Source organism: Uranotaenia lowii, unplaced genomic scaffold, assembly GCF_029784155.1.
Source record: "Uranotaenia lowii strain MFRU-FL unplaced genomic scaffold, ASM2978415v1 HiC_scaffold_423, whole genome shotgun sequence".
Lineage (NCBI taxonomy): Eukaryota > Metazoa > Arthropoda > Insecta > Diptera > Culicidae > Uranotaenia > Uranotaenia lowii.
The window spans coordinates 1,543-21,979 of NW_026598338.1; the positions used below are offsets into that span (position 1 = coordinate 1,543).

Consider the following 20,437-nt stretch of genomic DNA (forward strand, 5'->3'; position numbering starts at 1 on the left):
GCAGAATTAGAAAACGAAGAAATTTCCGAATTTGAACAAAATCAGTTGTCTAAAGATCATGAAATTGATATTCTTGTACAAGGAGGTATTGATAGACCGAAAACTTTTACTCCATTTGTGTATTCTGCTCCTCCGAAAGTAAACAAACGTGATCTTCTTGAAAATCTAAGAAAGCTGAATAACAGACAAAGAGAAATTGTAATTCATATTTACAAATGTTTTAACTGAAAAAGTTACCTTTTAAAATTTCATTTCCGGCTCAGCAGGTGTGGGAAAAGTTTAGTTATATCAACAATATATCAATTGATTACATATTTTCTGGAGTACTGTGTTGAAACCTCAGTTTGGCAATCATCAGATTCTGTCAAAGTGTTATTGAGCGCGTTTTCTGGCAAAGCTGCCTTTTTAATTGGAGGGAATACTTTGCACTCAGCCTTTGCCTTACCTTTGACTGAAACTAGAAACATTCCAGATTTACCTATGGACGTCGCAAATAATTTACGTCAACAGTTGTTACATTGTAAATTGATCGTTATAGATGAAATATCAATGGTTGGAAGTACCATTTTCAGTCGTATAGATACAAGATTGCGCCAAATTACAGGAGTTGATGAAAGTTTTGGTGGTTTATCTGTAATAACCGTAGGAGATTTCCGACAACTTCCGCCGGTCAAAGATAGATTCATTTTTAACCCTCCCAGAGATTGTTTGGTGACGTTGGATCTTTCCCCTTTATGGGCGGATTTTGAATTTTATGAATTAACTGAGGTCATGAGGCAGAAAGACGACTTAGACTTTGTTAATGCGTTAAACAATTTTGCCCAGGGAACTATGAATGCTGCAGACATCAACATTTTTAAAAGTAGAGAAGTCGCTGAAAATGAAGTACCTAGTGACGCTATAAGGTTGTACTATACGAATTTGGATGTTGACAGATATAATGCCATAAAAATAGCAGAGTCTAATGAAACAGAAATTTTAAGTTTGGCTGAAGATAAATTGACAGGCAATTTGAAAGAAGAACAAATTTTAAAGAAACTTGATATTTGGAAGGCTAAAACTACCAGAGATTGTGGAGGGTATCCATATTCTATACAATTCAAAAAAGGTATCAAGTACATGGTAACTGCAAATCTAGATGTATCGGATGGTATCGTAAACGGTGCAACTGGAGTTTTGGAATTTGTTTTTTGTAATCCACAGTCAAGTAAACCTATCATAGTGTATCTTAATTTTGACAGTAAGAAAGTTGGCAGAAAAGCTCGACTTAAATTTCATGAATTTACAGAAATTTGAATCTTAACAAAACTGGACGCCTATTGAAAGACAAAGATATAGTTTGACTAATCATTTTCAACGTGACTATCAAATTACTCGAAATCAATTCCCATTAGTTCCCTGTGAAGCGCTTACAATTCATAAAAGTCAGGGACAAACATATTCAAAAGTATGCGTTGATTTACGCAAGAAAGGGAACTCGACACGTCAGTTGATTTATGTTGCCTTGAGTCGTGTTTCGAAACTATCTGGCCTTTATATATTAGGAAATTTTCCGGGAAATATGGCCGACAATCCTACTATCAGAGCTTGTTTGAAAGAAACGGAAAGATTGAAGACGTATAGACAATTAACTTTATCTTTTAATAATTTAACAACTCACACAGGATTGGTAATTGCTTATCAGAATTCTAGATCTTTAAGAGAAAATTTGAAGTATATCAACGCAGATGCATGGTATTCGAGATGTGACATAATTGTATTTTCTGAAACGGGTATCCTGACAAACGATGAAGTAAATATACCCAATTTTAATATTGTTTACCGATCAGATAGACAAACACTTCCATTGTTTGTTAAGAGTGGCATTGCAAAAGGTATAATATGCTATGCGAAAATTGGTTTAATAATTTCAGTAGAAAGTCATAAGACGGTTTTTAAAGCCAATAACCTCAATAAATATGTTGGCCACACCGACTTAGTGATTCTAAAATATAGACATCTTTCGCTTCTTACAGGCTATAAATCACCTAAAATTAATTATAATGAATTTATATCTGTATTCAATTCAATTCACAACGGTAATAATGACCCAACCATATTGATAGGAGATTTCAATTTCAATCTCAACAGTACATGTGACGAAACAAAAAAATTTGTTAAATACCTGAATAGAATGAATCTTTTTGATAAGTTAGTTTGTAACGAGCCTACAACAGATCTTGGTTCAAGATTAGATATTGTGTTTTCGAACATAAGAAATATTTCAACTGGTGTATATGAGTCTTATTTTTCTGACCACAAACCAGTCTTTGCAATAATTCGTGAAACAGTATTGGAATTGGATTCTGCTGAATTTCTAGAAAGCGAGTATTATGATAATTCTTTATCAAATTTTGTCAATGACAACATCCACAATGAACTTTTCAATGACCCTCCAGAAGAACTTTTTAATGATGCTAATATTTTGATTGAAAATTCAAGAACACAGATACTTGAAAACGAAGAATGGTCCAACGCTGAACTTTTTAGAAATTTGAATGAAGCGTTATCAGATATTTTGGTTACTTCAATTGATTTTAATGTAGATACAGAATACCGCATTTTGTCATTGCTAGAAAATTATTCTGAATCACTTGATCTTGCTTGTACGCATTTGAAAGTTTGCCCAATTCAGATTTTTGATAATTTTCGAGATATCGACAGGAGGGCGAATGAACAGTATTGTCATGATGAATTTGTTGAAATTGAAATTCCGAGAGATGGAAATTGTCAGTTTCATTCGATTTCATATTCTTTGATTGGGAATACTAATTTGTCAAATGTTCTTCGAACGTTGGCATTCAGAAGCGTTTTACAAAATAAGTCCTATTTTGAAGGCAGAGAAAATTTACTTGAATCAGGATCATTTTTTAAACTTCTTTGTATTTCATGTGAAGACAGTGCCTGGGGTAATGCGGACACTTTATATGCATTGAGTATTATTTTACAGCGAAGTATTTTTGTCGTTATCAAAGGAACCCCAATTAATTGTTTGGAAATTAGACCAGCAGTAGCATCATTCACTCCGATTGTTTTGATTTACGGATCATCCCATTATAATGTACTTCTTCCAATAGAACTTAATTCTAAATATGAGTTTCCGAATATAAGTGTAATTGATGTAAGAGAAACGGAACTGTTTTCTTAATTTTTTACTTGTTCAAATGGTTTCGATTTAAAACATGCCATTCAAAGCAGCATATTATTTGGTGGATTAAAATTGAGTGCAGTTCATAAAAGTTGTGTTGCGTGCGATATTGTGATATTGTTATTACACTGTGCCATATCATTGAGAGCTTTCAAGGTTAAATTAAATGCCTGGAGTATAAGCACAGTCAGTTTAATTTTAAATAAAATTTTTGGTAAGGCGTCAACATTGATAAGAAAAGTCACTACAGATCTCAGTTAAACTTTGGTATTTGTGTATCGAACGTAGTGTCGAGAAACAGACAGTTATGCTGCGATTCGCTAGAATGATAATGATGACGATGATAATGATGATGATAATGATAATGTTTATAGTTGTTGAATTTCCAGTGGCTTTTTGCCGTCTTTTAACTAAAATAAAGAGAAGTCTACATATATTTGAGCACTGCGCGGTTTTTACATTAAATGTTCCAAATCTGAAAGGTTTCTCAGTACAATTGTAGCAGTAAAGGTATGTGACTTGTTGAAAATAAGTTCTTTTTAATCTTTTTGAAAATATTACTCGCTACGCTCAAATAGTTGTAGGGGAATGAGGTGGGAACATTATCATCATCATTATTATCATTACTTTATTATTCAAATTTCATACCATACGATACATACCATACATTTAACCGTACGTTAAACCTCGCAATTGTTTCGATCGAATGTCAATCCGAATAAAGCTGACAAGATATCACTGCTCAAAGCGAAATAAAATGATCAATTGCTTTACCTTACACGCTAGGAAATTTACTGTAAATTTTTGAGCGGATCAGGAGACCACTAGGAAATTTTGTGGAAAACTGTAGAGCGGATCGGGAGACCGCTAGGAAACTTTGTGGAAAAATGTAGAGCGGATCGGGAGACCGCTAGGAAATTTACTGAAAATAGTTGAGCGGATCGGGAGACCACTAGGAAATTTGCTGAAAATAGTTGAGCGGATCGGGAGACCGCTAGAAAATTTTGTGGAAAACTGTAGAGTGGATCGGGAGACCGCTAGGAAATTTACTGAAAATAGTTGAGCGGATCGGGAGACCACTAGGAAATTTGCTGAAAATTGTTGAGCGGATCGGGAGACCGCTAGAAAATTTTGTGGAAAACTGTAGAGTGGATCGGGAGACCGCTAGGAAATTTACTGAAAATAGTTGAGCGGATCGGGAGACCATTAGGAAATTTGCTGAAAATTGTTGAGCGGATCGGGAGACCGCTAGGAAATTTTGTGGAAAACTGAAGAGCGGATCGGGAGACCGCTAGGAAATTTACTGAAAATAGTTGAGCGGATCGGGAGACCGCTAAAAAATTTTGTGGTAAACTGTAGAGCGGATCGGGAGACCGCTAGGAAATTTACTGAAAATAGTTGAGCGGATCTGGAGACCGTTAGGAAATTTGCTGAAAATTGTTGAGCGGATCGGGAGACCGCTAGGAAATTTGTGGAAAACTTTAGAGCGGATCGGGAGACCGCTAGGCAATTTGCTGAAAATTGTTGAGCGGATCGGGAGACCGCTAGAAAATTTTGTGGAAAACTGTAGAGCGGATCGGGAGACCGCTAGGAAATTTACTGAAAATAGTTGAGCGGATCGGGAGACCATTAGGAAATTTGCTGAAAATTGTTGAGCGGATCGGGAGACCGCTAGGAAATTTTGTGGAAAACTGAAGAGCGGATCGGGAGACCGCTAGGAAATTTACTGAAAATAGTTGAGCGGATCGGGAGACCGCTAAAAAATTTTGTGGTAAACTGTAGAGCGGATCGGGAGACCGCTAGGAAATTTACTGAAAATAGTTGAGCGGATCGGGAGACCGCTAGGAAATTTGCTGAAAATTGTTGAGCGGATCGGGAGACCGCTAGGAAATTTGTGGAAAACTTTAGAGCGGATCGGGAGACCGCTAGGCAATTTGCTGAAAATTGTTGAGCGGATCGGGAGACCGCTAGGAAATTTTGTAGAAAACTGTAGAGCGGATCGGGAGACCGCTAGGAAATTTACTGCAAATTTTTGAGCGGATCACGACACCGCTAAAAAAATTCCAGTAGTGACCAGCAGCTACGCCAATATCCAGGCCATGTGTTGAAATTAGACCTCCTGGTAAAGGAGCCCATAATATCATCGTACAAGTGAATAAACTGAAAATGCACATGTTTGTTTGTAAGTGTGTGTGCTATGTTCCATTACTATTCAGAATTCGGTACACATAACGTTGGAAGAACGTCTTATAAAATCGTTTTACTACTTATACTGTAAATGTTCAGCTGGAAGCAAATTTTAAGAATAACTTTAACAAAAACAATACAATTCCAAAAATACGTTATTCATGAGTGGTATTTGAACGTTATCGCAACTGATTGCAGAACAGTTTTACTATATGATAGTTTTAACAGTTTTTAACAGTTAGATACATAACCTAACAACATATTAAAAATACGATCAATTCGGAATTAACGGTTCATGCAATGTATTTTACAATTTCTATAACAGTTAGCTTAAAGTTTTATCTACGCCTTATCAAATCGTTTTGCAATTGTTTTAATATGGTTAATATGCATTGTCTTTTTACAGATTTTGAAAAAAAAATCGTTGAAAAAATAAACCATTTGAAAATGTCGTCTGCCGGAAAATATGTTCGGGCCCCTAAATCCAACAGCGATCCCGAAGAATACGGCGAAATGTATGGCGAGTGGTCGTCAGATGACATGGAGTTTGAAGAACGTGAAATTCCAATAAACGAGAAACGTGAATATAAAAAAAGTGAAAACCAGGAATACATCCAGAAGATAGAAAAACTGCAGAATACTATAGATAAATTAGTTAAAGAGATGAACACTTATCGCTCTCGTGAAGATGACGAGTCGGTCAGAAGTTCTGCGCTTTCTGATGAAGATCTAAGCTGGAACAATGCGAAGGTCAATCCAGGTTCATCAGCAAACTCTGGTAGTATTCGATGGGAAAATATAAAACCTTTCCCAAACGATGTTCCGGCAAACGCTATGTGGGAACAATGGAACAGGTTTATCGATCGGTTTGAGATCGCTACTTCCTTGGCAAATGTGACGGACCCTGTCAAGCGCGCTCAGACATTGTTCCTTTCGATGGGAGAGAAACTCCAAGGAATTACCAGGGCTGCGAGACTTCGCCCAAGTCTGACCGAACCAAACTGCTACAACCTATTTGTCAAAAACATCGAAAAATATCTGCAATCAATGGTCGACGTAACGGCGGAACATGAAATGTTTTCCAATCTCCAACAAGGCATTGATGAACCAACTATTGCCTTCCATGCACGTCTTTTGGAAAAAGTGCGTCTCTGTCGTTATAGTCAAACGGATCAGGATCGATTCATTCGAATGCAACTACTTAAAGGAATGCGTAACCGTGAGGTGGCAAAGGCGGCGAGAATTTTTGGCTATGAGACGACTTTTATTGTACAGTCTGCGACTCGAGAAGAGGCATACATTCCGAAACCGTCACGAGTAGCTGAATCCAGCAGAGCATTCGTGGTGTCGCGAGAACGGAATCGGTTCAGTGGAAATAAACACCTGCCAAAACGCCGATATAATGATGCGGGCTGGAATTACCCGGAAAGGTATCGACAAGAAAGCGAGAACCATTTTTCCGGAGAAGGAAAACGTTTTCGCTGCAATAGGTGTAACCGTTTGTTCCACAAATCTGGAACTTGTCCGGCAACTAATGAGGAGTGTCGTACTTGTGGAAATCCTGGACATTACGCGGCAACGTGCAGGGAAAGAAATGCCACGTACATTCAGAAAAGGCAAAGCTCCATTAAGGAAAGATCGGGTGAAAAAGATAAGCATAGGTTCATCGGAGCCAATTTGTTTCCTACACGCAAAAGAATTTAGAAATTAATTTGTGTGTTCTGTAGAAAATACTTTACTTCCCTATAACTCATTAATTTCACGTAAAATCAAAGTGAACGCACACACCCATATTTTTATTTTTTTTAAAGCGTGCGCTCACGCACACAAATAAACATTCGATCCTTTCGTGGAATAAAATCATTCAGTGCTAAAAATTTTATTTGTCGCCGTTCTTTCTTCCGCGACAGCAAGTGCTGTTCGTCTCCGGATTGAAGAAATCATTCAAAGCGGGACTCAAAGTGAAACAGCAGAAGCACGAATATTTCCACCGTGGGAATTCCTGTGTTTCCTGCCTTCCGTATTAAACATCCAGAGGACCATTCGACGAATGGAGAATCACACCACTCGAATCAATCGACAGGTGCCATCTCGGCTGAGCTGGAAACCTAGTTCAGTAGCAACAGCTGCTGTTTCAGCAGAAGTTGAAAATTCATCAGTGTCACTTCTCTGCAATACACTCAGCAGCAGCAACCACAAAAGCAAAAAAAAAGATACATCCGGTAGGTACAAAATTTTAACGAGCCATTCAATTTTTTTAAATACTTTTCTTCCCAATAGCAACAATGGAATACGCAGCCAAATTACCCTCGTCTTACCACAGTCAGCTAGAGATAGTTCCGGAAGGAGAGATATCACAGCTGTCCGGCAGGAATCGGCTTCCGTCGCTGTCCGCAGGTTGAACAAATTATCACCATCCCCGTTCCTAGATTCAATATTCAGTATATGACAAGTACGTATAATAGGGACATCGACGCCTAACAGTCCTTAATTAATGGAATACCTCACTCATTTCAGGTGGCAATGTTGCTGAAAATCTGCTGCGATAAAACGATGGCTACGACACCTATTAGACGGAGTCCAACCTTTGATTCCATCGGAAAATATAGCAAGGTCGAAGACTGGATTCGAGGAAGGTATGATGCTTAAGTTGCTTATCTGCTAAACCATTCGTCGTCCTGAGTAGCAACGGATACTTCGGTACTCAAGTTTTCGTACATCATAATCTACATCGTTCGTACTATGTGTTGTGGATAAGCCTGTCATCGAACACGTCATCGACAAGCTGTTCAATCTCACTGAAAGTCGGCGAGGGTGTCAGCTGTCTTGAATCGCTACGTGTTGCCTGTGTCCGATGATGACCAAATCGTAAGTTCTTCTAAATTGATCCACTGAATACGAAAGCCAAAATTAAGATTGTTTGTGTTGTGGCCATATTTTAAATAAGTGCAGTTTCCTCCCCGTACACATTTGCGACAATTTAATTAGGGTTACTATAATTAATATTTGTTAATGACCCTTTAACAATTGAGGCCCTCAGAATCAGAGGGGTGAAAGTGTCAGAATAATCAAATTCGAGCTAAGTAGGCATGACTAACGATTCTTCATGTTTAAATGTGTGTTTGGTGCATAATTGAGATTTTTTATATTTTTTTGGAAATTTTTTTGGTTGAATTAAAACTGCTCGAATTCGAAAATACATGAAAAATCGAGCACCTTCACAACTTTGAAGCGCGTTTTCTCGAAACAATCATCTAAGCACTTGCACCCCTCTGATCCCAAGCGCCTCAATTGTAATTCGGGTTAAGAAAATGTCATTAGGGTGTATGGAAAATTGTAACAAAATAATGGTCCTAGATTATATATTATCCCGAAAAATTTGATATTCGAGGCTTTGTTAGATAACAGTACTGAAGGCGGCGTTAAGATGGTGTTCGAATTCCGTCTGATGGTAGAATTTTCACAGTTGGGCGCAAGCTCTAGGGCATTCGGTAGAAGCGTTGTGTGTGTATAATGCCAAATCTCAAATTTAGGCTCATCAAGAGTAACAGGGGTCCAAAGAAGGTTGCCTTCGTTATGATCTCATAATATGGAACTATTTCAAAGCCAAAGTAAGTTTTTACCTTCTATCAAGAACAAATACATAGGATATTTTGCTGATCCATAAAAAAGGACGATTTTTAATTCAACTTATTTAAATCAAAGCATAAGATTCAGTGAGAAGGAGGTTTCCCATGAAACATTAATTTTATGAAAAATGATTTTTATGACGGAGGAGCTAACCTAATTATTCCCCGCTTTTTCTGCTTAGCCCTCAACAATGTAAAAATTATTTTATATTGACTGTCCCAAGTAACCATAAGCGCCAATATAGCAGTTAGTTTCGCCAGATTTGACTCACAGTGCTAAGAGAGGGCAGATAAGATTGTTATTGGATAGCATTTTGACAATTCGTTAGTGCTTATGGTTTCTTGAGGTGATGGCTTCTCAATCCTAATTTTTTAACGAACCTCTATTGACGTGGAAAAGAACTCATCAAATGTAATAGATTTTCTCGAAAAAAAAAAAAAAATAATATAGTTGGATCCCTACTTGGGCCACCGCAACCGATGTGAATATTTTTCCGGATTGCATCATATATCTAAAATTCATATGATATGAAGTAATAGGCATCTCCTAATCAAAATTATAGTTCTTGTGCACATTTTGAACTAAACACCACTGTACAAGCTATAAGACAGAAATAGCTCAGATGACGCCTCACAATTCAACAAAATAGTTTCCGCGTTTAATGATAAAATATGCTAATAATTGGATTTTACATTTCGTGGATCTAATTGTGTGCTTCTTTGTATGGAGTTTGTGTTGCGAACCATAAAAAACAACGTTAAAATATTATGATACTATTATATACTAAAAATTTCGCTGAAATTGAATGCTCTTTAGTGAAAATTACAGCTTAATTTTCATTAACATTGCTGATATTTACATCGTTTATAGAATTAGGTGTAGTAATGCACAGTCCAAATTCAAAAATCATCATTCAGTACAGATTTCAGATTGAAATTCAATATTCTGATTTAGAATTAAAATCTTAAATACATAATTATGAACGCAACTTCAAATTTACGATTCATAATGTACATATTTACAAACTAAGATTTACACTCATAATTATATTTTGTCATCTACATTTTGAAATATTTCAATATCATTTTCAAAAAACAAATTTTAACTCCTTGGTAGAACGCTCGCTGTTATAAAATATATTATCTGATTTATTTTGGATTAACTATCCTTCCGAATTTTGGTTTTCTTGATCACAGTGTAATACATAACAGCATACAGGTAGGCGTTGTGTTGACTGACTGGCAGGTTGACTGACAGCAATTCTAAACATACCTTTTCCAGGCTGGCAGCTTCCATTTATTTCATTTCGAGTTGACGCTGAAAGTTGTCTACATTCTATTCCGGTGAAATAGATTCAAAAAGAAAAGTGTCAGTGCGTGGAAAGTCGATTGTTGGTGCCTTAACGATTGTTGCTGCGTATAAGGTACGTAAATTAACTTTTTATTATGCAACAATCCGATTCAATTCTTTCGAATTTAGTTCAGTTATTTAGTTAATATATAAGGATTTGAGGTCCAGATTCAATTTCCTATTAAGATTTTCTAGTTGTTTCTTATGAACTATGTTCAAATCATTGAGGCACTAGGATCAGAGTGGCTGATTATGTTACTCGCATCTCTCCGGCACCATACCTTTTTGGGTTTTTTTTTATTAGGTCGTGTATGTACTTTTTATATACGATCGAAAAAAATTGTTAATTATAAAGCACCAACTTTTTTTTTTTTATTTCAAGGAATTAATAGCAAGCTGTCATTCTTCCCCAAAAAAAAAAAAAATAGTGCCAATAATTTTGGATTCTCCTCTTGTTCATCCCAGCTTTACCCTACGGCACTGTCGAGATCTTGGCTGTAATTTTTGATTATGATTATGACTTAAAAAGCAATCAACAATATATCAATGAAATATGATCGAATTCTTTGAACAGCTATTTTTAAGAATCCTTAATAAAGAAGATTTTTTGCAATTTTCAAAAACGCGGGAAACCAAGCTGTTTTAACGAATTTTGTGTTCAATTTAAATAATTGATATTATCATCATTAACAAGACTGGTAACTTTTAGTCAATTTCATTTGATCCTCAATAACGTCTAGTAGTCAATGTCATCGAAAGTAGTCAGGCGGGAATGTAAACTTTTCATGACATTGTTGTTCTCCACTCGCATAACACACTGTTATCTTTCTATTTTGTTTTCTGGTTGTGTTAGGATGGATTTTACGTTATTTGTGGAGCAACAGTTGTAAAAATGACTCTGCTGCAATGATATAGGATTTGTCTATGAATCATGTGACCAACATATATTTGTGAATGTGAAGTGTTTGTGAATATCGTTTCTTAAGTTTTTTCCCTTAGATCTTAGCTTTTTTTGCCTTGAAAGCATAGGAGATGAAAAGCTCCAATTTGAGAAAAAATAGCTTAAATGTGAGAGATGCACACACGGATTCTATATCATTGCAGGAGCCTGTCGAAATGTAATCCATGACCGTAAGAAGCTAAATTTATAGCAAGAAAACTGATATTCGTTCAAATTGGTCATGACATTGTTAGCTTATGTCGCTGAACAAAAATCATTATCACATGACATAGATATGCAAAGCAGTATCAAAGTCGACTGATATTGGTTGGCTGACACTAACCATTCGCAGCTCTGTTCATAAAGTATGTTGCAATGTTCTCCGTTTTTCTTTAACAAATATTTTACGGCATCCTTGTTTAAAGCGTTGTTCAATTCAATTCCTTTTACCGTAAACAAACTTTTTCAAGAGCTTAATATTATTTTCAGGTTTATGTACAACATGAACACTTTACGTGGTTATTTGAAAAAGTCAGTATCTGAAGCCAAGCCGTCTTTTGAAAAAATCGACGACAATAAAACTCAGATTGGGCTGGAAAACGATCAAAAGAAACAGGATGTAAACAAACGTAAGAAACGTCGTAGTTGAGCTGCCTATAGCTCTCTGGATGACAGCAAAACATTAAACCAAGATTCGAAAACAACGGATTGCATTATATATCTAAAATTTATATGATTTGAAGTAATAGGCATCTCTTAAAAAAATTATAGTTCTTGGGTACATTTTGAACTATACACCACTGTACAAGCTATAAGACAGAAATAGCTCAGATCCCCACTCACAATTCAACAAAATAATTTCCGCGTTTAATGATAAAATATGCTAATAATTGAAATTCATATCTCGTGGATGTAGTTGTGTGCTTATTTGTATGGAGTTTGTGTTGCGAACCATAAAAAACAACGTTGATTTAGAATTAAAATCTTGAATTCACAATTATGAATGCAATTTCAAATTTTCGATTCTTAATGTACATATTTACAAACTAAGATTTACACTCATAATTATATTTTGTCTTCCACATTTGTGAAATATTTAAATATCATTTTCAAAATACAAACTTTAACTACTTGGTAGAACGGTCGCTGCTATAAAATATATTTTCTGATTTATTTTGAATAAATTATCCTTCCGAATTTTGGTTTTCTTGATCACACTGTAATACATAACAGCATATAGGTACACGCTCATTTTTATTTAACCATATATGGTTATACCAATTTTCTGGTTTTTTCTCAAAAACTATCAATATTGTTTTTTTAAAGATTATTTCTTTGCGAAATTTTAACCATTTTGGCAGTTCTCGTGTATTAACCACAAAATGGTTGAAACATTTCTTCGCCATTTTGGATTTAACCGTGGAGCAAACCGAACGCGTTTATTAAAATTTGTATTTTTTTCGCACGAATAAAATGTTTCATAGTAGTATAGTAAATCTGTTCCTGCGATTCGGATGAAGCTGGGGCTGGTCGGTCGGCGTCTCTGCTGGAATTGCGGTCGATATCGCTGTCTCAGGAAACTCCCGGTTCATTCAGTACTAGAAGCAAAAAACTTGGATTGGTAATTTTTCTTGTATTCGGTTTTCAATATTTCATTTATTTAACTATTGGACTTTTTTTCAGCCTGTCAAAATTATTTTGCCAATTTTTTGGTAAATTTTGGCTATATCCGTCGGTGAAAATCAGTCAAAAATGGGAAATAAGCCACTCCGAAAAGCTCCGGTCGGAAGAAATCAGCATCATGGGAATGGCACAGCAAATGGTCCACATCAAGCGGGAAGTGAACAAAACTGCCTGTAAGTCGCTGTCCGTGAATCGGAAAACAGAACTCTGATCAATCATGGTCGGCTGATTCTGGGTTCCGGCACCGGGGCAAGTATATCGCTCAGAAGGGATAATGCACATGTTATCCAAGCTGGGATTGTCGTCAACATCGTCAACAGCATAATGAAAGAGGAACAGGAACAAGCTAAAGTTCGCAAGTTAGTCGAACTACAACAAATAACTTTATTGGGTAAGCATATTGAGTTATTTAACATTACCGTTTACTAAACTTGAAATGTTAATTCCCTTCTTAGTGACGCCATCTGTTCCGCCTATGCCTTCTGCAGAAATGTTAGCTAGCGGTGGCTCCAGTCCATCGCATGAAGTTCAGGAATTTTTATCGCTCAAAGAAAACGACTGTCTTAATGAGCACTATGATTCCGACAATATCCTTTTGGAAGATACCGATGAGATTGCTGGTGATGATGACGAGTTGAATGATCTGGAAAACGAAATCATCGACGACGAAGAAACACGGTAAAATTTCAAAAACATAGACGACGATGACAATGAATCTCCTAGCAGTAGAACCATTGAATGGCCGAAGGTTCCCGGAGTGCCGCTTCCTCCGTTGAAAGATCTTCCACAGCCTTCCATGCTTCCCAGCATTGCTGTTGTACAATCGAACAAACAGATGGACGAACTAACTCAAAAAATGGATCGGCTGTTAGACGTAGCAGAATTCCTCGACAAATAACTGAACTGCGTTCGCAAGTGTCCGATCTACAAAAAATACGTACAGATAATTCGAAGTTACTCAATGATACTCTACGGGAGATCGAATCCAACATTATCGAGCAGACCAGTTCGGAGAAGCGCACTTTGTCCGATATTCATAGTGAGAAAATCGGAACTATGTACAGCAAACATTTCAGCAGCTTAAACTTTACTATCATGAATTCACTAGAACCGAGATTGACGCTCCAGATTGTCAACCGAATCGGGAGCAGTTGCAGCAAAAATTCGATTGTGCCCTCCAAGAGGGTGTACAAAAACTATGCGTAATCAGGTGAGTATTATTGTTTTCTTTTTTTTTTTTAAATCGAAATCACCGCGTTGGTCTTGAATTTCTGTTTCTGGTGTGAAAATATTGCAAATTGTATGAACATTGAGTCATTTGTTTTATTTTTATTTTCAGGTAACTATTGATGCTATCGGTAATTCCGTCTATAAGAGTGTTCGAAAAGCAATGGAAACATCATTTCATGAAGCGTTACGAAACATCATTTTACCGAATTATGAGTGATGCTCACAAGAACTGTTTTGGCAGCTCAATAAAGTATTTTCAGCAGGGTTAAAAGAATGTAATGTTCAAAGTCATCCTTTTGAAATACATGATTCTTACTGTTATATTTTCATCTTGCAGACCTCGATAAAACGGAAACGTATTTATCATGCAGAAAACTGAACGAAGAGTTTGAAGCCGCGCTAAAAAAAACCGTTCAATAAACTGGGCAGAACTTAACTGTCAATGATCTATTCCAACCCGCCAATGTTGCAGCCTAGCGTAAAGATCTAAGCAATGATTCGAATGATTTCCAAGGCAATTAGCTTAAAATGATTTGGGAAAACGTAAGGGCGGAAATCGATAAGGGTTTGGAGGCCCAAGCCTCTTCTCTAGAGGACTCAGTATTGTCAGCGGTGCGGTCGCAAGCACAAACTCCAGCGCCCGCTTTTTTGGGTCATCCCGAACACATCCGGCAACTGCTAGCCACAGGGCGCATAAACGATGCATTCGTTATAGCTCTTCAGTCCAACGATTTGAAACTATAGTGTGATTCACAATAAAGCACGCCAATTACAAACAGGTGTTCAATCCATGTGCTCTAGAACAACGGATACTGCTGTCACTGATTCAGCAGATTGCAGCCGACATGTCCAATATTAACGACCTTAAGCACAGGTTTGGAATTTTGCTTGCGTTCCAGTTGATGTTTTAAACATTTTAAACCTTTTTCTTCAACAGGTTTCTCTCTGACGCCATCGTTAATCTGACCTTCTTCGACCACATTATGAATGAACACATTCATAAGGTCCTGCAGGAGGTAGCTCGTAACATACAGGCATTTTTGTCAATGAATCCCGAACACGTACTTGCTACCAGACTTAAGTTATTAATGATTGCCATCCAAGGCTGTAAATATGCCTGATCTTTGTGGAGGCAACACCAGTAAAAGGTTCGCGAGGACCTGGTAATGTTGAGCCGGCAGTTTGAAGAAAAATAAATAAGCTGCTTTTAAACCCGCATCTTTTTTCTTTTTCCAGTTGAAAACATCCCAATTCTAGTATTTTAAAGAAAAAAAATTACCTGTTTTCCTTCCATTCTGCGATATGGTTTAAAATAAACCGTTTTTTCAACTTCTCCGCAATAATTTCTTGCGGTTAAAAAGTAACCATATTTCCACTTCTCAAAAGAAGTCAAAAAATGATTTCTATGGAAGCAGTCAAAAAATCCCTTAACGCGGAAGGGTGTGAAAATGGTTACTTTTTAACGATAATTGGTTAAAGAATTTCGAGCGTGTTGGCGTTGTGTTGACTGGCTTCAGGCTGGCAGCCTCCATTTATTTCATTTCGAATTGGCGCTGAAAGTTGTCTACATTCTATTCCTGTAAAAAACGGTGAAATAGATTCAAAAAGAAAAGTGTCAGTGCGTGAAAAGTCGATTGTTGGTGCCTTAACGATTGTTGCTGCGTATAAGGTACGTAAATTAACTTTTTATTATGCAACAATCCGATTCAATTCTTTCGATTTTAGTTGAGTTATTTAGTTAACATATAAGGGTTAGAGGTCCAGATTCGATTTCTGATTAAGATTTCCCAGTCGTTTCTTATGAACTATGTTCAAATCATTGAGGCGCTAGGATCTCAGTGTGACTGACTTCGAGACACCTGGCCTCTTAGGTTTTTTTTCGTTTTTCATAATTGCCAGAACACCTTCTAACACTAATTTAGGATTGGGTGATTCCTTTGAGGTTTAAAAAGTTTTATTCTAAAAGAAAAATCATACTTTTAACATCACTTTTACCTAAAAAGCTGACTTATTTAATGAAAAAAAAATAACTTGTTTTCTTTTGATCCGACGATGTTACTCGAATCTCTACGACACCAAACCTGTTTGGGTTTTTTTATTAGGTCGTCTACCTACTTTTAAATACGAATAGTAGAAGATCGAAAAAAATGGTTAAATATAAAGTACCATTTTTTTTATTTCAAGGAATTTAATAGCAAGCTGTCATTCTTCCCAAAAAAATAGTGCCGATCATTTTAGACTTTCCACTTGGTCATCTCAGCTATACCCTTCGGCACTTCCGAGTTTTTGGCTGTAATTTTAAAGAATCCTTAATAAAGAAGATTTCTGCAATTTTCAATAACACGGGAAACCAAGCTGTTTTAACAAATTTTGAGTTCAATTTAAAAAAATTGATATTATCATCAATAAACAAGACTGGTAATTTTCAGTCGATTTCATTTGATCCTAAACAACGTCTAGTAGTCAATGTCATCGAAAAAAGTCAGGCAGAAATGTAAATTTTTCATGACATTGTTTTTCTCCACTCGCATAACACACTGTTATCTTTCTATTTTGATTTCTGGTTGTGTTAGGATGGATTTTACGTTATTTGTGGAGCAACAGTTGTAAAAATGACTCTGCTGCAATGATATAGGATTTGTCTATGAATCATGTGACCAACATATATTTGTGAATGTGAAGTGTTTGTGAATATCGTTTCTTAAGTTTTTTCCCTTAGATCTTAGCTTTTTTTGCCTTGAGAGCATAGGAGATGAAAAGCTCCAATTTGAGAAAAAAAAAGCTTAAATGTGAGAGATGCACACACGGATTCTATATCATTGCAGGAGCCTGTCGAAATGTAATCCATGACCGTAAGAAGCTAAATTTATAGCAAGAAAACTGATATTCGTTCAAATTGGTCATGACATTGTTAGCTTATGTCGCTGAACAAAAATCATTATCACATGACATAGATATGCAAGTATCAAAGTCGACTGATATTGGTTGGCTGACACTAACCATTCGCAGCTCTGTTCATAAAGTATGTTGCAATGTTCTCCGTTTTTCTTTAACAAATATTTTACGGCATCCTTGCTTAACCCTTTCCTTCCCATGGTAGCACAGGTGATCCACAACTTTGCACAGCTCGCATTTGAACTGGGCGCTTTGGATCAACACCATTTTCTCACCGAATATGAGTAAAGAAACATTGCACAAAATTTGAAGAAAATCGGTTCGCTAGGTTTTGCTTGGCAGATCAAAAGCTGCAAAAAAGTCGGATTTTTTTCGAATTTAAATCAAGTCGTCATTTGTTGCTCAATAACTTGACAAGTTTTTATAATTTCCTTGAAATAAAAATACTGACGTGCAGAAGGTTGCTTATGCAAGCAGAATCAAATGATGGTTTACTTAGATTTCAACTAAAACATATAAATTTTTGAGTAAGTAAAGTGGATCACTGGTGATACACTGGGAACAAAACGTACTTTTCTTCTTGGGAAGCTTCTTATCAATACTCAAGAAAATCATTTCGTCAACAAAAAAATTCGCTTCAGGATAGTTAATTCATCTGCTTAAATGACCACATGTCTTAAAATATTTGTAAAAGTTCGAGATTTTCTCGAAAAACGGCATGTTTTGTTTCCCTTGCGCAAAGTGTCATGGTGGCCAATTGTTCAAGGAAAAAATGAAAATTTCAGATATTTCAATAAATAGACTTTCGAGGGATGCGTATACCAAAGAAGTTTTTCATCAAATAGGATCGTTTTAGTTTGTGACCAATGAAGTGATGAAATTCCATGTTTTTTTGCAATTATTTCCTGTTTTTCATTTGCACCCTATGTGTTGTTATCTTCCCAATGGAACACATATGATCAACCTCAAAACCCAAATTTATCAAATGGATCATTAAAGTAGGCTTAAATTATGCATCTTTTGTTCTAGAACTTTAACTGTAAACCAATATTTCTATTTTTAAAACGTGAAAAACCTCGTGGGAAGGAAAGGGTTAAAGCGTTGTTCAATTCAATTTTTTTTTCGTAAACAAACTTTTTCAAGAGCTTAATTTTATTTTCAGGTGTATGTACAACATGAACACTCTACGCGGTTATTTGAAAAAGGCAGTATCTGAAGCTGAGCCGTCTTTTGTAAAAATAGACGACAATAAAACTCAGACTGGGCCAGAAAACGGTCAAAAGAAACAGGATGTAAATAAACGTAAGAAACGGCGTAGTCGAGCTGCCAATAGCTCTCTGGATGACAGCAAAACATTAAATCAAGATTTGAAAACAACAAAAACACCTAAAAAGAAAAAAAGAAATGTTTCAATTGATTCGATCCCGGATGAGTTTTGGGAAATAACTTTTACGCAAGAACAAACACAATGAATATCGTTCTTATCAATTAAAATTCGCTTAATTTTAATCAAAATCAATGTACCCGAACGACCCGGGTGGTTAAAAGGTCTCTTATAAATAATAATAATAATGTTAAGAGTAAAGATGCGAGTTGAGAATAAATTATAATAAAAATGACAATGATTATACAAATCAATATTTTTACCCCACTTTTAAAGAAAATATTCCAATTAAAAATTCGTATTCATATTCAGACAACAATGTACACACGAAGGCTCTACATTACGGCTTTTCGATCCATTGCTTCCTAAATATGCAAATTTAAGGCGAGAATTCGTGCAGGCGTTTGTTTGTTATAAAATAATCGTTTATTTATTTTTGAGTTTCTCTCTCGATCGTAACAAAAAATCGTTTTTATCGATTGTAACATAAAATCTTATAATTTTTCAAAAATCCTTTTTTATCCCCTATAGTTTATTCCGTTTGATAGCTTCATTTAACGAAAATCATTTACAAAAGTGATTTTTGTAAACATTCTACCGTTATAGATTAAAACACGCAAAACTAATATGTTTGGAATCTGAAAGAAAGGCTCAAATCCACTGTTAAGTGTATTAAACCGGGTTTTTAACATCAGTATGATCAAAATCAAATTGCAGTTGTGTTTGTGAGGGAAAGATGTTCACTTTCGCCGTGTTTTTCAATTTGTACAAGTTCTCTTATTAAAATGTCGTACGTCACGTTAAAACTACTGAGAATTTATGGTGTCCCGCACAACTGTTTGATTTTTCTCGTCCTGCAAAAAATAATTTTGAATTTCATATAATTCAGGCAGATACTGAGTGAGCTACATTCAGAATGGATCAGTTTGTATCTCACTCATCTCCGATATGCGATTTTTGCTGAACCGATGATTCTGAATGATGCGACTCGGTTTGCATAGCTGATAGGAGCGCTGATCGAGATTGCATACCAGCCAGGCGAAGCAGTAGCGAGAGGCGCTATCCAATTATACAATCGGAATGTTTCCAACAGGAAACGCATCCTGAGTGTTTGTTTTGATTGATTTTCGGACCATTGGTTTAGACACTCTAATAGTCATTTGCCTAATTGGATGAAACTTGAAAAAGTAGATAAAAACGATTAAAATGCATTTTAAATTTTTTTGTCGAAAGCTGAAAACCAGTCACTGTAGGGGCATAATGAGAACCCCCCCTCTGGGGCACTATAAGCACCATTAATCGGGACACGATGAGCATTTTCTGCCGGGGAGTCTAACAGCGAATTCGACTCGATAAAATCAACTGAATAATAAAGCTACATCTTCACTTGTTTCATCTGGCGATTTGGCCTATTGGCAAGGTGTCAGAGAGGTAATCAGTAGACTCGAGTTCGATTCCTGGTCAAGGTGATTTTTTGTAGAAAAAAGGAGTGCTTATTATGCCCTGGGTGCTCTCGTGAATAAATGTGCATTTTGAAAGAGTAATGGGGGGAGGAGGAGGGGGTGTGGATGCAGTGTGTAACCCCTTCTCTTTAAATTTGATCTCGGAGAACTTAGTTTTAGATAATTTGAAAAATTTCAAAATTTAAGAATTAATTTTAACTTTTTTAACTTATTTTATATATTTTTTCGATATGCTTTGATACAAATTCCAGTGTTCAGCATCGCTAACTGAAAAAGTAGCGCCGCTAATAAAATCGCTAACTCATTCAAAGTAAGCGATCGCTGATTAAATACGCTAAATGTGCTGAAAAAGTTATCGCTTCAAGCTTAAAGCGCTAATCGCTAACTGTGGATCTACAGTAAAGTTAATTCAAAAACCATTGTTGTGTGGATTTACAGTACATTTTTATTTTATTTTTTTAACATGATATGAAAATTTTCAAAACCTT

At 36.1% G+C, this 20,437-nt stretch overlaps 1 protein-coding gene across 11 annotated transcripts; it reads left to right on the top strand.

Moving 5' to 3' along the window:
• The first annotated feature begins 1,326 nt into the window (after positions 1-1,326).
• Positions 1,327-18,946, top strand: LOC129760097 (uncharacterized). Of its 11 annotated transcripts, none has more exons than XM_055757673.1 (12): positions 1,327-7,596; positions 7,655-7,826; positions 7,892-8,242; positions 10,286-10,427; positions 11,784-11,923; positions 12,779-12,915; positions 12,978-13,368; positions 13,433-14,187; positions 14,317-14,482; positions 14,545-15,081; positions 15,145-15,876; positions 18,265-18,929. In XM_055757673.1, exon 1 carries the CDS (start codon positions 1,562-1,564, stop codon positions 3,185-3,187), a length of 1,626 nt encoding a protein of 541 aa, XP_055613648.1. In that variant the 5' UTR covers positions 1,327-1,561; the 3' UTR covers positions 3,188-7,596; positions 7,655-7,826; positions 7,892-8,242; positions 10,286-10,427; positions 11,784-11,923; positions 12,779-12,915; positions 12,978-13,368; positions 13,433-14,187; positions 14,317-14,482; positions 14,545-15,081; positions 15,145-15,876; positions 18,265-18,929. The 11 variants fall into 11 exon arrangements, with proteins under 11 accessions (XP_055613648.1, XP_055613649.1, XP_055613644.1 ...); XM_055757674.1 differs by having other exon boundaries at positions 12,782-12,915; XM_055757669.1 differs by having other exon boundaries at positions 11,784-12,915; positions 18,265-18,933.
• The last annotated feature ends 1,491 nt before the right edge of the window (positions 18,947-20,437 follow it).